At 38.4% G+C, this 14,758-nt stretch overlaps 2 protein-coding genes across 4 annotated transcripts in view; one reads left to right on the plus strand and one right to left on the minus strand.

Moving 5' to 3' along the window:
- Nucleotides 1–7,283, plus strand: part of ssb (small RNA binding exonuclease protection factor La) — a 20,543-nt gene extending 13,260 nt beyond the window's left edge. The window contains exons 10-14 of the mRNA XM_043693690.1: nt 1,972–2,011; nt 3,682–3,822; nt 3,904–4,090; nt 4,179–4,310; nt 6,763–7,283. Coding sequence (XP_043549625.1) covers nt 1,972–2,011; nt 3,682–3,822; nt 3,904–4,090; nt 4,179–4,310; nt 6,763–6,863 — 601 coding nt within the window. The 3' untranslated portion in view covers nt 6,864–7,283. The remainder of the gene's footprint in view (nt 1–1,971; nt 2,012–3,681; nt 3,823–3,903; nt 4,091–4,178; nt 4,311–6,762) is intronic.
- The window catches only part of mettl5 (methyltransferase 5, N6-adenosine), a 31,492-nt gene continuing 23,644 nt past the window's right edge, over nt 6,911–14,758 (minus strand). For all 3 annotated transcript variants that reach the window (XM_043693697.1, XM_043693694.1, XM_043693696.1), the window contains 4 exons: nt 12,527–12,609; nt 11,011–11,062; nt 9,720–9,769; nt 6,911–7,024 (listed from right to left, as the gene is read on the minus strand). In XM_043693697.1, the coding sequence (XP_043549632.1) occupies nt 6,983–7,024; nt 9,720–9,769; nt 11,011–11,062; nt 12,527–12,609 (227 nt within the window). In that variant the 3' untranslated portion in view covers nt 6,911–6,982. The remainder of the gene's footprint in view (nt 7,025–9,719; nt 9,770–11,010; nt 11,063–12,526; nt 12,610–14,758) is intronic.

Raw genomic sequence — 14,758 nt, forward strand, 5'->3', positions numbered from 1 at the left:
GTTGAAATCCCCCATAACAACTGTAGTAACATCTTTGCGACAGGCCAATTTCAGCTCCTGATTCAACTTGCATCTGACATCCAGACTACTGTTTGGGGGCCTGTAGATAACTCCCAAGAGGGTCTTTTTACCCTTAGAATTTCTCAGCTCTATCCATACTGACTCTACATCACCTGATTCTAGGTCCCCCTGCGCAAGGGACTGAATATCATCTCTTACCAGCAGGGCCGCCCCACCCCCTTTGCCCATCAGTCTGCCCTTACGATAGCATGTGTAGCCTTGAATATTCATTTCCCAGGCCCTGTCCACTTGAAGCCATGTCTGTTATCCCCACAATATCGTATCTGCCAATTTCCAAAAGAGCCTCAAGCTCATCCATCTTATTTCTAATGCTTCGTGCATTCATATATAGTATTTTTAATTTGTTACTGCCCTCACCCTTCCCATCAACTCCGATTTCACTCAACCTTACAACATGATCCCTTTTTGAGTTTTCTGCTTCATTGATACAGTTGTCTTGACTTCCCTTGTTTTAACTTTCCCTTCAATTTCCTTCTTAAACATTCAGTTTGTCCCCCTCCCCCCCGCTACTTAGTTTAAACGTAGCTGTGTTGCAGTAGCAAACCTGCTTGCCAGAATGCTGGTCCCTAACCTATTAAGGTACAAACTGTCTGTCTTGTAGAATTTATGCTTACCACAAAACATACCCCAGTGATCCAAGAATTTAAATCCTTGCTTCCTGCACCAGTTCTCCAGCCACACGTTCAAGTCCATTATCTCCCTGTTTCTGACCTCACCAGCCCGAGGAACTGGATGCAAACCGGAGATGATCACCCTGGACTTCCTGCTTTTCAGCCTTCTTCCGAGTTCTCTGAAGTCTTGCTGTAGTATGTTCCTCCTCTTCTTCCTGACGTCATTTGTGCCAACATGTACCATCACCTCTGGCTCTTCACCTTCATCCTTGAGGATTTCCTGCACTCTGATGTCTTTAACCCTGGCACCAGGAAGGCAACACACCATCCTTAAGTCCTGCCTGCTGCCACAAAAACCCCGGTCAGTTCCTCTCACTATGGAGTCCCCTATTACCACGGCTCTGTGCGATGTCCGACTCTTCCGCTCTGCCTCCACGCCAACTTTTGATTGACAGACCTGGCCGCTTCGTGGACTGGCAATGTCATCTGTCTCTACGTTTCCAAAAGAGTCAACTTGATCCTGACAGGTACTTCCCCTGGGGTCTCTTGCACCTGTCTCCTCTCTGCCTTCCTCATTGTCTGCTGTCTTCTGGTATGGTCGGTGTAATAACCTCCTGAAGGTCTTGTCCAGAAAGATCTCGTTCTCTCGGATGAGCCTAAGGTCGTCTAGTTCATTCATCAGTGCTGCAATATGCTCTGTCAGTAGCTGAACGTGCACACACTTTCCACACTTATACGAACCAGATACACCAGAGTCTTTGAGAGTATTTGAACTTTTGAGGTAGGGTGAGAGAATGAGATGCAGGTGAGGAAAAATGCAACCATAATTCAATGTTTGATCTTTTAAATGTGGCTACGAAATTGGGGTGGCAGTATGGATTGAGGCCTTGGGTTGAGACCAGATTTTAAATTCTTTTCCATAATGGTATTAGCTATATCTTGAGTTTTGGATTTATTCTACTGAGAAAATGGGTTCTTTTGATCCAGACGGACTCTAAATTGGTTTCTACTGTGCACATTATTTAAAGAGTACCTTCAATGTGCATGAAGTCACTTAAAACAATTTTCTTTTGTTTTAAAGACACAATTGCAAACAAGTTTTGTTTGTTTGTGTCCTGCACACCCCCAAAAAAAGTTAACTTGCTGTCTAAATAATTTGGTACTTCAGACAAAACTAGATTTTATTACTAGCTCTGCTAAGGAAATGTGAATTATCCATGTTTTACAAACCATCTCCATTTAAGTTTAGTGACCAATCTGCTTTACCTTTTCCTTTCAGTGAGAAAGACCATGCAGGTGGTGATGCTGCGCTTGACAAAGTAAGTCGTCTTGTCTTTTTTTATTTGGCACAAAAACAATGGATGCAACTCTATATAAAGACATAGGAGCAGAATTAAGTTGTTCGATCGTGACTCAAACTTATTCTTCTGCCTTCTCCCCATAGCTTTTCATTGCCCTTCCCAATCAAAAACCCATCTCTGTCTTATATATATTCGATGATTTGGCCTTGACAGCCCTGTTTGGCAGTGTGTTCCACAGATTCCCACACTCTGGCTGATGAAATTCCTGCTGATCTCTGTTTGAGAAGGTTGTGTCTTCACTCTGGGGCTGTGTCCTTGCGTCCTTATCTCTCTCGTAGTGAAAACATCATTTCCGCGTCCCTTGTACAATTGTAATAGTGCCTTTTTTACATGCCTTTTCTATCCTTTATTTCCTACCCACATCCTGACTACTGCTAGAAGGCCTGTACACATCTCCCATCAGGGTTTTAAAAAAAATTTTTTGCAGTTCCACAACTCTACCCACACAGATTCTGTGCCTTCCTGCTCTGTTCCTCCTGACTTAATTTCTTGCTGATAAGGCAACCCCGCCTCCCTGGCAGTCTTTTCAGTTGGATATAACTTTGGATATTTAGTTCCCAGTCCTGATCCATTTGGGCTGGCAAGAGGCTGGAAGAACACACCAAGTCAGGCAGCATCAGGAGGTGGAGAAGTCGACGTTTGGAGTATAACATTTCATGATCCATTTGGAGCCATGTTTCTGTAATAGCCACGTCATACCCACTAATGGCTATTAATTGTTAGAATTTATTTCTGCTGTCTAACTGATATGATGGTTACTTCTAATAAATGCCAAAGCTGTTTGCCCTAGTCATTTTAATGGTATGTTTTTAAAAAATATAACCTTTTCTGTCAGTTGCTTAAGTGGTTTGAACCTTGGAAAAGAATAACCCTAACTCACGCACCAGATGCACCCCAAATAACATTTTTTATGTAGCAGCAATTTATTCAATAAGTGTCTTTTGTTTTTCACATAGTCTTAATATACCATTCATTGTGGTTTTAGCTCAATAATTCCTTGTTAATTATTAAATTAGTTGAGTATATTCTCCCTTTACTTGGATTGTTTATTAACAGCTGTTCCAAATGTTACTTCTACTAGATCTAAGCTTCTCAAATGAATCTTCCTCAGATTTTGACTTGGAGATCAATTATAATTGAAGATTGAAATAGAAACATGAGGCTAGGTATCAAGAAATATAGATTTGATGCAGATCACATGACCTAGGAATGCCCAGAACTCTTCCTATTATCTCATTTCCTAACTTATGAGATAACTGAATCTTTATTCAAAGAATTATGTTCTGACTAAAGTGACAAATGTGTGCAGCCCATTAAGTATGTACAGCACTGAACAAATGTAGAAGCAGCATGCTCTTCATGTATTGTGTGCACCTTAATCTTATTTGGATCTCTCAATGCATCAGCTGCACATGTCAATATTGCCTGATTTGTTTGTTGAGGATATAAGTCTGCTTGCTGATTTGGTGCAGTCTCTGCTCTTATAACTGACTGAGACTTGCAAGGTATTTGTCTGCATAGAAGTTAGTAAATTGTATCTTCTGATCTGATGTACAGGTTATCGCTCTTGAATAACATTTGGAAGTGATGGAAGGCATGGAAATATTAAATGTTCTTTTATTTTAAAGAAATGCTTCGAGGAAAAAACAGGGTGTTTGCTGAAGTTTGCTGGTGACCTTGCTGATCAGACTTGCAGAGAAGATATTCATGAAATTTTCTCCAATCATGGTGAAATACAATGGATAGATTTTATAAGAGGTGCTAAAGAGGTAAAAATGACTTCAAGTTACTCAATTGATTCTTTTTTAAAAAAAAATTCTTGCTGTAAGGATTAATTGTATGCTTTGTAGGGAAATATCCTTTTTAAAACAAATGCAAAGGAAGCACTTGAAAAGGCAACAGAAGCCCACGGAGGAAAACTGCAATTGAGAGATAAAGATGTCACTTGGGAAATAGTAGAGGGTGAAGAGGAGAAAACAATTTTGAAAAAGATATTGGAAGATCAGAGGGAGTCACTAAACAAGAGAAGCTTCAAAGGTAAAACTTTAATGGTGATGTGCATGCTTGACAGTTGACGTTTTCTGAAAATTTTTAAACTATATACTAAAGACTTGTTTGTTTACAGCTCGAAGGGGTAGAGGAAGAGGTGGTAAGGGAAATTCAGGACAACAACGGGTGCAATTTCAAGGCAAAAAAACAAAATTTGAGAGTGAAGATGAAGATGGTGATGAGGGAGTGGAACAAACAACAGAAATTAGTAAGTGCAAATTGTCAGTCTTGAATAAACCACTGGGATATGGATTTTTGATGCAAATTAATTGTAACCAGATTTTGTTTTTGAACTTATTCATTGGATATAGTGATCAGCCAGCATTAATTATCAATTTCTAATCACTCTTGAAGATGCTGATGAGTTGTTTTGGAACCACTGCAGCCCAGCTTGTGTGGATGCATGCATAAAGGAAAGTTTCAGGATTTTGACAGTGAATGAAGAGTTTTATTGTTCAAAGACAGGATGTTGAATTAATCGGAAGGTAGCTTGATGGTTGTGGCACTCCCATGTATGCTTCTGTTAGTGTTTTTAGATGACCGAGTCATGGATTTGAAGTGTTGAAAGCAACTTGGTAAGTTGCTGTAGTGTTCATGCTACACACTGGTGCTGATCAAACAGACTTCTTTTGTAATTGTTGTCGAGTGGCCTGTATGCAGAATCTAACATCTGGGTAAATGGAGTATTCATTAGCATTCCTCAGTTGTGCCATGTAGGTGGTGAATGGGCTTTGGAAATTCAGGTCAGTTACACTCTGCAGAAAGCCTGCCTCTGGCTCAAAGGAGCATTATTGATGTGCGATTAAAAACACGCAATGCTGGCATTGTGTGGAGATTTAATTTTAACATTTCAGGTGAAGGACTTCTTGTTCACGTGACTGGTCCAGTTTAAAGTTCTGCTCTGGTAATTTCTGTGATGGGAATGGGGGGGGGTTGTGGCAATGATACAGTTAAATTCTCATAAAGCTAATTTTTGGAGCAGAATTAGGCTATTTGGCTCATTGAGTCAGCTCTGCTATTTGATCGTAGCTGATGATGTTTCTCTGTCCCATTCTCCTGCTGCCTCCTCCTAACACTTGATTCCCTTATATATCAAGAATCTGTCTATTTCTGTCCTTAATGTGCTCAATGACTTTGCCTCCATAGCTCCTCTGATATCCCTCTGTCTGCATGTCCTTCCTTTGATACAGAGCCCAAAATTGCTCTGAATATTCCAGATTTTTCTTGAATATGGTTATTGCCCAGCATTTGGAATTCTCAGTGAATATTCCAAATTCTGACTTGATGCATGGTAATTGAAACTCTGACACTGATGGCATAGAATTGATCTCTAAGCACCACCACTATTTTCTATGCGCAGATCTGATTTTGAACAGTGGAGAATTTTCCTGATTCCTGTAGCCTTCAACTTTTGAAGTTCCTTGATGTCAGTGATACTCTTGTCTCTTCTCAAATTCAGTTCTTTGATCAATGCTTGGATTAAGGCTGTAAAGAGGTATAAAGTAAGATGTTTTTTGTCGAATCCAAAATGAATATCAAGTACCACTTGGTAGTACCATCAACACCACTTATTTTCAACCAGACTACTGGGCTGGTAACTTGATTTGTCCTCCTTTTACTTGACCCTACAGACTTTGGCAGTTTGCTCATTACTGGATAGATAGCTGCATTTAGTTTTACTAGAATAGCTTGATGGAAATTGATTTGAAATGGCTACTGATGCTGGGGATCTCATGAGACTAGTATGCAAGTTTGGATCATTGACTCAGCATTTTCAGCTGTGACATATCTACAGACCCATGATTGCATTGGCTGTGGAATTGTTTTTTAACCTAAAAAAAGTTGGTTCTGTGTATCATGCATATAAGCCTCAGTTTATAACTTATCTAGGTTTGACTGCTTTTGCTTGAATGCAGTCCTTTTTATAAAATCCTGCCTTGAGGTGGTAACCTGTAGATACCTTTTAATTGATCTGTTCAATTGATTTTAAAGCACCTCCAGAGCTGTGGGATTTGAATCTGATCTTCTGGCCCACAGTTGGGAACATTGTACCATAAGACCCCTAGTGAGGTATGCTGAGCATTGAGTTTGCATACGGTGAATGGTAGCTCTGTTGATGACAGACATGTCTTGTAATTTTCTGCTAGATCAATCCTAAGGTTATTTGGCAAATGGTAGTGCCATTGATACGTTAACTGAGAAGGAAGGTGGATTGTAATCATTTTGATAACCATGTTTCATCTGATGCTATGCCACCTGTGTCCAGAATCTGTATTGAATGTTCACAGGATCATCCTTGATTGATTGTGTATCACTTATTTTAGTACATACCCTGTGATTTTTGGTTTGAAAATGAGGGACAGATTGTTAAATACAGCTGTCTCAGTTATTTGACTAGTTCTGGGAGACCACTCTCGCACAATTCCACTGAAGCTAGTGAGGAGGACTCTGCAGAATTGACTGTGTGCAGGTTATACCATTTGTTGCTTGTTACTTGCCAATGTTGGGTGAACTACCAATTTTTTTCAACTCTTGAGATTTTGTGGAACTATATAGCATGAAATTTGTCACCAAATTAGCTGCTATACACTGTCTATACAAATGCTGGAACTTCTTGTTATTCTTAAATGTTTTTAACTGCCTTGTTTGACCTGTTGTAGCTGCCACCAGTCCAAAGAAGAGAACCCTTGAAGAAACTAAAATTCTAGATGAGCCTTCAGCAAAACAACTGAAAACAGAAGATAAAGTTGCTGATCAGTAGGATTCGATTGATGTGCAAACCAAACAAAATTACCACATGGCCTGATGCAAGGTGTTTTAACTATATTTAATTTTGATTTCTGCATTGTCTCCATTGAATATCTTCCAGAAGGATGGAATTTATTTAAACGAAAACCGTATGAAGTCCACCTCAATGTCGATCTAGAATTTAAAGAAAAGTATTAAACTGTATATTTGAAGATGCCTTACTGCATGCTTAAGATTTGTGTAGATGTTTTTTAAAAAACATTTTACTTTTGTTAATGATTGATTTACTTTATTGACTGTTTATTCATTTCCTTGCAGAGATTATGTACACAAGGTTGTGATACTAATACCTTGGAAGTTTGACAGTCTAGTCTTAATACAAAACTAATGTAAATAGTCTGCAAATTATTGAATAAAACATTACTTTGAATTATGTAAAGGCTTTGAACTTGATCTTGCATAAGTTAGTCTGCAGATAATGAACCTAATTGGACTCGTTGATTAGCCAAACACTAATTTCATATTTCTTGAGCTCTTCACTAACATCAAGCTACAGTTTTCATATGAAGTTTTTATATACAATGACATTACAATGAATCAGATGTGCTACTAAATTCAGATTGCTTGTCTAACATATCACTTAGTGGGTGTTTCTGCTCCCAAATAATAGGAAGGCATGACACCATTGTTCTCTGTATTCCCTCCAAATGTTCACCAGCTATTAGCTTTGATTATTGTCAGAGGGATTGAGTCAATCTGGTTACAACCTTGGTGTCACAGATGAGCTTCTGACCCAGTGTTTCTGTATCAGTACATTTGTCTATATTCCAACTTTATCTGATTTTGCTTGTCTTCTGAAAAGGTTTACATGTGCCTTTGTTACATCTAGACTTGGGATGCCAGTGCACTGGAGTGGTCATGTTCTACCGTATGTATATCTGAATTAATCTAAAACTCTACTGTTAATTTGCTGCGGAAGTAGTGACAGTGGTAATGCACTGGTTGAGTAATCCTGAATCCCAAGTTAATGACTGGGTACAAGAGTTTGAATTTCATTGGTGAGGTGTATTTTAGACCAGACCAAACCCTTCAATATATTAAGAAGATACCTTTCAAAGTAAGGGTTTTTAGGGTAAGATGCTGCATTCCAGATACAATTTGATTGGTAAAAGTACTCTAAGCAAAACTCACTTATTTTTGACAGTTAATTAAACCAATTCTTTTTATTTTAACTGTCAATGTTCAATAACTGCTCGTTAACTCCTCCAATCTAGCAACATCCCATAAACACTCCCTTTAGCAGAAGAAAATTCAGTAAAACAGATTTCCTGCTGCTAAAATTGCATGCGAGACAGAGAATCCCAGCTTGTACCTGTAACAAAGGAATAAGAACTTCCACATCCAGCTTCAAGACCCCAGCAACTGTTGAAAACTAAAACTAAAAATTCTGTTTCTGTGGGAGCTTGAACCCACCCATTCAAGCTACTTCTATTGTCCCAACTTGTTAAAAACAAACCCCTGACAAACCATTTATTGGCTCTGAGCAGACTGTTCTAGACCTCTATTTTGACCTTTCTTCATTAAAAGAAACCAAGATAAAATACACCTTAACCAGTGTATCATCACGTGACAGCCCTTGACATCAAGGCCACATTTGTGTGTGGTGTCAAGGAGCCCGAGCACAACGAGAATCAGTCCAACATGACTGGGTGGGGGTGAGTCAATTCTCTTCTGCTTGGAGTCACACCTGGCAAGTAGGAAGATTGTGGTAGTTGGAGGTCAATCAGAATAGTGTCTAAAGTCTGACTATCTTCAGCTGTTTCATAAATAATCCTTCCATCATAAGGTCAAGTAGGGCTGTTTGCCAACATTCAGCCTTTCTGTGGTTCCTTATACTGGAACAGACCATGATCAAATGCAACAAGACTGAGGCAACATCCAGGCTTGGCTATTATGTAGCAATTAATGTGTGCCACAACAACCATTCAATGACTAACTCCAAGAACAGACAATCCTTTCCATCAACTTTAACATTCAATGGCATTACCATCATTGATCCTCGACTATCAACATCCTGGGGGGGGGGTGGAATACTGCAGCAAGCAACTTTCCTCTAGTCCTGAAAAGCTCTCCATCTCTAAGACACCAGTTAAGAGTGTGATTGAATACTCTCCACTTGACTGGATAAGTGCAGCTTGAACAACATTCAGAGTTTGATACAGAGGACAAAGTAGCTGCTTGATTGGCACCACATCCACAACTATCCATACAGATGCTCAGCAGCACTGTGTACCATCTACAAAGTACCAAAATCACCAAAGATCTGTATCTTCTAACCTGTGAACATTTGCACAAGCGCAGAAGGTATGTGGGAACACCACTTGCAAGTTGCCTCCAAGCAATTTGCCATCCTGATTTAGAATCATATTGCTGTTCCTTCACTGTTGCTGGGTCAAAGTACTGGAATTCCCTCCGTAATGGCATTGTGGAGCTACCTACAGTACAGAGTGCAGCTGTTTAAGGAGGCAGCTTTCTCAACAGTGACCGGGGAGGGGCAATAAACATTTCCCATCCCACATGTGAATAAATTAAGTTACTGTTGAGTCCAATATGACTCCCCTTTGAGATGTTGGAAATTGAGAGAAATCTACTCTTTCCAGCATTTTCAGATTGATTTAATCTAGAATAATATTAGGTAATTTTTAATACCAATGATGAAGTCTGTTGTGCCCTCATGTTTGCTTCACAAACTCTCTCGAAGGCTTCAACTTTCCCTACGTTCGACAAAATCTCCTTCATACTTGAGTCTTCATTAAAATCTGGGATTGCGATTCATTCAACGTACACATCGGAATGGGAATTAACTTACCGATTTCTTCTTATGAAATCTGTATGATGCTGATAAGTCATATCTCAGCTCTGTTTAAAAGAAAACGTAAATTTAGGAATCTATTTTGTTGGTGCCTGACACTTTTAGATATCTCTGGAGATTTCTCTACTGTTTTCACATATCTATGTTCCTCTTGTTTTCTCCAATCCCACAACCTTTCAAAGTATCTATACTCCTTGAATCCTGACCTCTTGTGCATTCCTAATGCATAACTACTCCACACTTGATAGTTCTACCTTCAATTTTCTTAGCCCCAAGCTTTGAAATTTCCTCCTCTGCTTCTTGACCTTTTTTAGGGTGTTTCTTTCAGCTTGCTTTTAACCAAAGTCTCATTTGGTGGCTGTGTATTATCCATTGTTTTGTAATGCTCTCACTAATTTCCTTGGGAATGTTTCTTTACATTAAGGATGGTGGAGACCAGAGTTGAAAAGTGTGGTGCTGGAAAAGCGCAGCAGGCCAGGCAACATCCAACGAGCAGGAGAAGGGCTTAAGCCCTTCATCCTGTCAATCAGCATTTTGCTGTCTAGAGTTAAACCATTTCAGATTATAACCTGTGCCCCATTTTAATAATAGCTGTTGTTGATTCTGCTATTCCCTCTTACACACCCATTTCTTCTCCCATTACTACTTCCTTTGACCTTGGACCAGTATCTTAAGTTGTTTAATATTCCTGCTTTACATCCTCCAACATTTCTTTTTATTCTCCCTTTGAGTTTCGATGAAAAGTTACTCGACTAAGACGTTAAAACTGTTTCCCTCCACAGTTACTGCTTGATTTACTGAGTACTTCCAGCATTTTCTTTATAACCTAAATTAATACTTTATATTATAAATGAATACTTACAATGCTGATTTCTAGTCTAGTGTCAAACCATATTACCAATACACAATCAGATTTCAAAATTGCATGACTAAATATTAAGTATTTTGTGAAATGAACAATGCACTCTTGCAAAGAAATTTTGCAACAAATTGCCTTTAAAGCAGATGTTGAATTACCTTGCAAATATAAAAAAAAACTTGTAATTTAAGTCTCAAAAAGTGTGGTGCTGGAAAAGCATAGCAGGTCAGGCAGCATCTGAGGAGCAGGATAGTCGATGTTTTGAATTCATTCCTGAAGAAGGGCTTATGCTTGAAATGTTGACTCTCCTGCTCCTTGGATGCTGCCTTCACTGCTGTGCTTTTCCAGCTCCACACTTTTTGACTTTGATCTCCAGTATCTGCAGTCCTCACTTCCTCCTTGTAATTTAAGTGAACTAGTATCTTTTACCAGCAATTACTTCCATCTTTATCTTCCATTCTTCAGCCTTCTTTTGAATATGCTACAAAGGAAATGAACACTTTACAAAAGTACATGTAAAACCAAGTGCTTTGTACAAAATTTCTCATAGTCTTTTAACTTCTGAAATTAACAGCATTTGTGAATAGAATTATTTTTTTGTAGGCTGAAGTTGTTCAAATTGTCTCTTGAAGGCATTGATTTTACACTGGTTTGCAGCTCCATTTGTGATGACCATTTTAAGTAGTCATTATTTGTATCTGAGGGTGCCTACCCAGCTAGTTGAATGTTGGGCATCACATATGCAGCTCAGCTTGCTGTCACTGGGTGATCATATGCACTTTCCAGTGAAAGCATCCGATGGCTATATTGTGAAAAATCTCTCTAGAATGTACACATTTATGATGAGACACAAGTTATGTTGTCAGATGTAATAATTAACCATTTTAAAATCCTATTTGCATAGCATAATAAGGCTATCCAGATGTATTTCACAACTAAATCCAGCACAATGCAATTCGAATAATACTGTAGTCTAATGTTTAATCATTAATTTATACTGAGTTTATAATGTCAACTGCTGAATGGTGACTGACATTTGCTTTGTGAGATAATACATTTTTGGTGCTCCAGTTAGGTTGATGTGGCTTCACCAATTCAGTTTTAAAAAGAATTGTTAGATGAGCTAACTGTGGATGAGTTAATAAAGAAGGGAAAGCAAATGTAATTGGGCACATAGCCTGGTTTATTAAAATTTAGACCACTCATGGTGCCAGTTTATAAAAAGGTAGAAGATTTACAAGGATGCTATCAAACTCGCTGATTTTACAGAACAGGAAAGGTTGAACAAATTGGGACTCGTGTAAAGGAAATGGGTGGATGATCTGATGAGAGGTCTTTAAATAATGAAAAGATTTTATGACATAGGCATAGAGAAAATGTTTCTATCTGCAGGATCCGAAAGCAAAGGTCATGAATATAAGTTGGTCAGTTATAGATCCAATAGAGAATTCAGGAATCAAATTCTTTACCGAAAGCCCCAAGAATCTAAAACACACTACCCGAAGAAGTAGTTAAGCCAAATGGCATATGTGCATTTAAAGGAAAATTAATTTTATGTATGATGATGCTGATAGGGTTAGCTGTGCAGCTTAAATGCGGATACAGACAAATTGGAATGAACGGATCATTTCTGTAATGGATGCAGAACGTCTATTGGAGTGAGTTCTGGAAATGTCTTGGAACATTGCCCTGGCATTTAACATTCAGGATGTAAATAAAGCTTGCACAAATGCTTAAATGAAGCTTAAATTGAGATAATTGGTCAAATCTAGTTTTAGGTTAGTGTGAAAGCTGTCACATATTGATGTAGGTGCTATAAAATTAAATGTTCTGCACAAAGATTTAATGCAAAGATGTGAAGTATGTTTTCTCCATTGCAAACAATTTAAAACCCATCTTCAAAGTAGTTTATTTGGTTACAGAAAATCAAATTACATTCACTTACATTTCTGGTTGATGTTTTGTGTAGGGAATATACAGCTGTTCTGGCCATATCTAAAGCAATTTTGAGGAATTTCATGTCCACACCTTTTGAGGAAAACAAATTAGATGTTTCATTATTCAGTGAGAATCTTGGCTATATTTGATTGTAGCTCACTTGTCTAAAATTTTATGGGATTGAGTAATTTCTAAATAATTTTGAATTTAAGCAAGTGAGGAATTTAATTATATTCCTTGATTACTTAATTTTGGAATGCTATTTTTGTCTTCTACTATAAAAACTTATGCAAAGAATTTATTCAACTCCTTGGCTGTTTCTTGGTTCTCCAAGATGATTTCCCAGCCTCATTGTCTAAGGTGCCTTCCGTCACTTTGGCTTCTCTTTTTTTATATATATTTAAATCACTCACTTTCCAAAATGGTATTACTTGGAATTTTACCCTAAGTTTATTTTCTCCTTATTTTGGTTGTCTTTTGTTGTTTTTTAAAATGTTCCCAATCCTATGGTTTACTACTAATCTTTGCCATATTGTATGTTTTATTTCAATTTGATGCTGTTCTAAACTTGCCGAGTTCACTGATTGGCTTGACCTCTTCTTAGAAGCCTTCCTCCAAGATTATAACTTGGTTGTGAGCCATGTTTAATAAGGATCTGAGTTAACTATCAGATAGCATTTGCAGAACTGCAATTGTCTTCTATATTCTTGCCTCTTAATTGCTTGCCATTGGAGTGAATTGTTTTGGTGAGAAGAACATTAGATTCGATTGTCCCAAAGTCAGTCAGCCAATGAGTACTTAGTATCTCTGTTTCTACAAGATAATTATGTTCTTGATCAAATGAGGGGGGAAGAAAAGGAATCTTTCACACTGCAAAGTCAACTAATCTTTTATTTTTGTATTCAGTTTTATATAAACAAATACGGCTGCCAGTTGTGCAAAGCAAGTTTCCAAAAACAGCACTGATGTAGCCTATTTTTCAAGGTTTGATTAAAAATAACTGACATGAAATATTTTGCTTATCTGACAGAAGATAGTCTCTTTGACTTACCATCTGAAAGACAGCATTTGATGCAGTATTGTTTTATTAAGCATTTTCTTAGAGAGTGCTAATTGTTGGAGATGATGCTATACTGTGCCCCTTTCTATCATTGTTGTGGATGCAAAAGTATGTTCATACTGTTCAAGGAACAGCTTAGAAGTTTTGATTCTTTGCTACCAACATTACTAAGAAAAGAGATGTTAAGAAGTCTTAATACAGATCACAGCACTTCACTGTACACCAATTAGCCGCTATTGTTCTTTTACACCAGTTTTCTGAAGCATTTAATTGTCTGGAGTGTTTCAGAATAGTAAGACCATCTAAATGCACATTAATTACACAAAGTAATGTGGTGGTCAATTACTATATACGTGACAAGCAATTGATACTAAGCTGTTTATTAAGCAAGTTTGGTAAAAATGCATTGGTAAAAAAGTGTTCAATGATCAGCCTTTTAGTTGAGTGAATTTTAATTCCAATCCTGGAGGTGAAAGTATTGTGCAAGTTTATGATGCTATCAAGGGTTTTTCTAAGATTGTTGCTATATATTACGGCTTTGTGAGGGGCAGGTCATGCCTCAAACCTTACCGAGTTCTTTGAGGATGTGACTAGAAAGGTTGATTTGGGTCGCGCTGTGGATGTGGTGTATATGGACTTAAGCAAGGCATTTGATAAGGTTCCCCATGGTAGGCTCATTCAGAAGGTCAGGAGGAATGGGATTCGGGGAACACAGCTGTCTGGATACAGAATTGGCTGGCCAACAGAAGACAGCGAGTGGTAGTAGAAGGAAAATATTCTGCCTGGAAGTCTGTGGTGTGTCGTTGACAGAAGAGAGGGCTGTTGTAGGCTGCAGCGGGACATTGACAGGATGCAGAGATGGGCTGAGAGGTGGCAGATGGAGTTCAACCTGGATAAATGCTAGGTGATGCATTTTGGAAGGTCGAATTTGAAAGCTGAGTACAGGATTAAGGATAGGATTCTTGGTAGTGTGGAGGAACAGAGGGGTCTTGGGTTGCAGGTACATAGATTCCTTAAAATGGCCACCCAAGTGGACAGGGTTGTTAAGAAAGCATATGGTGTTTTGGCTTTCATTAACAGGGGGATTGAGTTTAAGAGTCTCGATCTTGTTGCAGCTCTATAAAACTTTGGTTAGACTGCACTCGGAATACTGCGTCCAGTTCTGGTCGCCCTATTATA

The sequence above is a fragment of the Chiloscyllium plagiosum genome, chromosome 7 (assembly GCF_004010195.1).
Source record: "Chiloscyllium plagiosum isolate BGI_BamShark_2017 chromosome 7, ASM401019v2, whole genome shotgun sequence".
In the NCBI taxonomy this organism is placed as follows: domain Eukaryota; kingdom Metazoa; phylum Chordata; class Chondrichthyes; order Orectolobiformes; family Hemiscylliidae; genus Chiloscyllium; species Chiloscyllium plagiosum.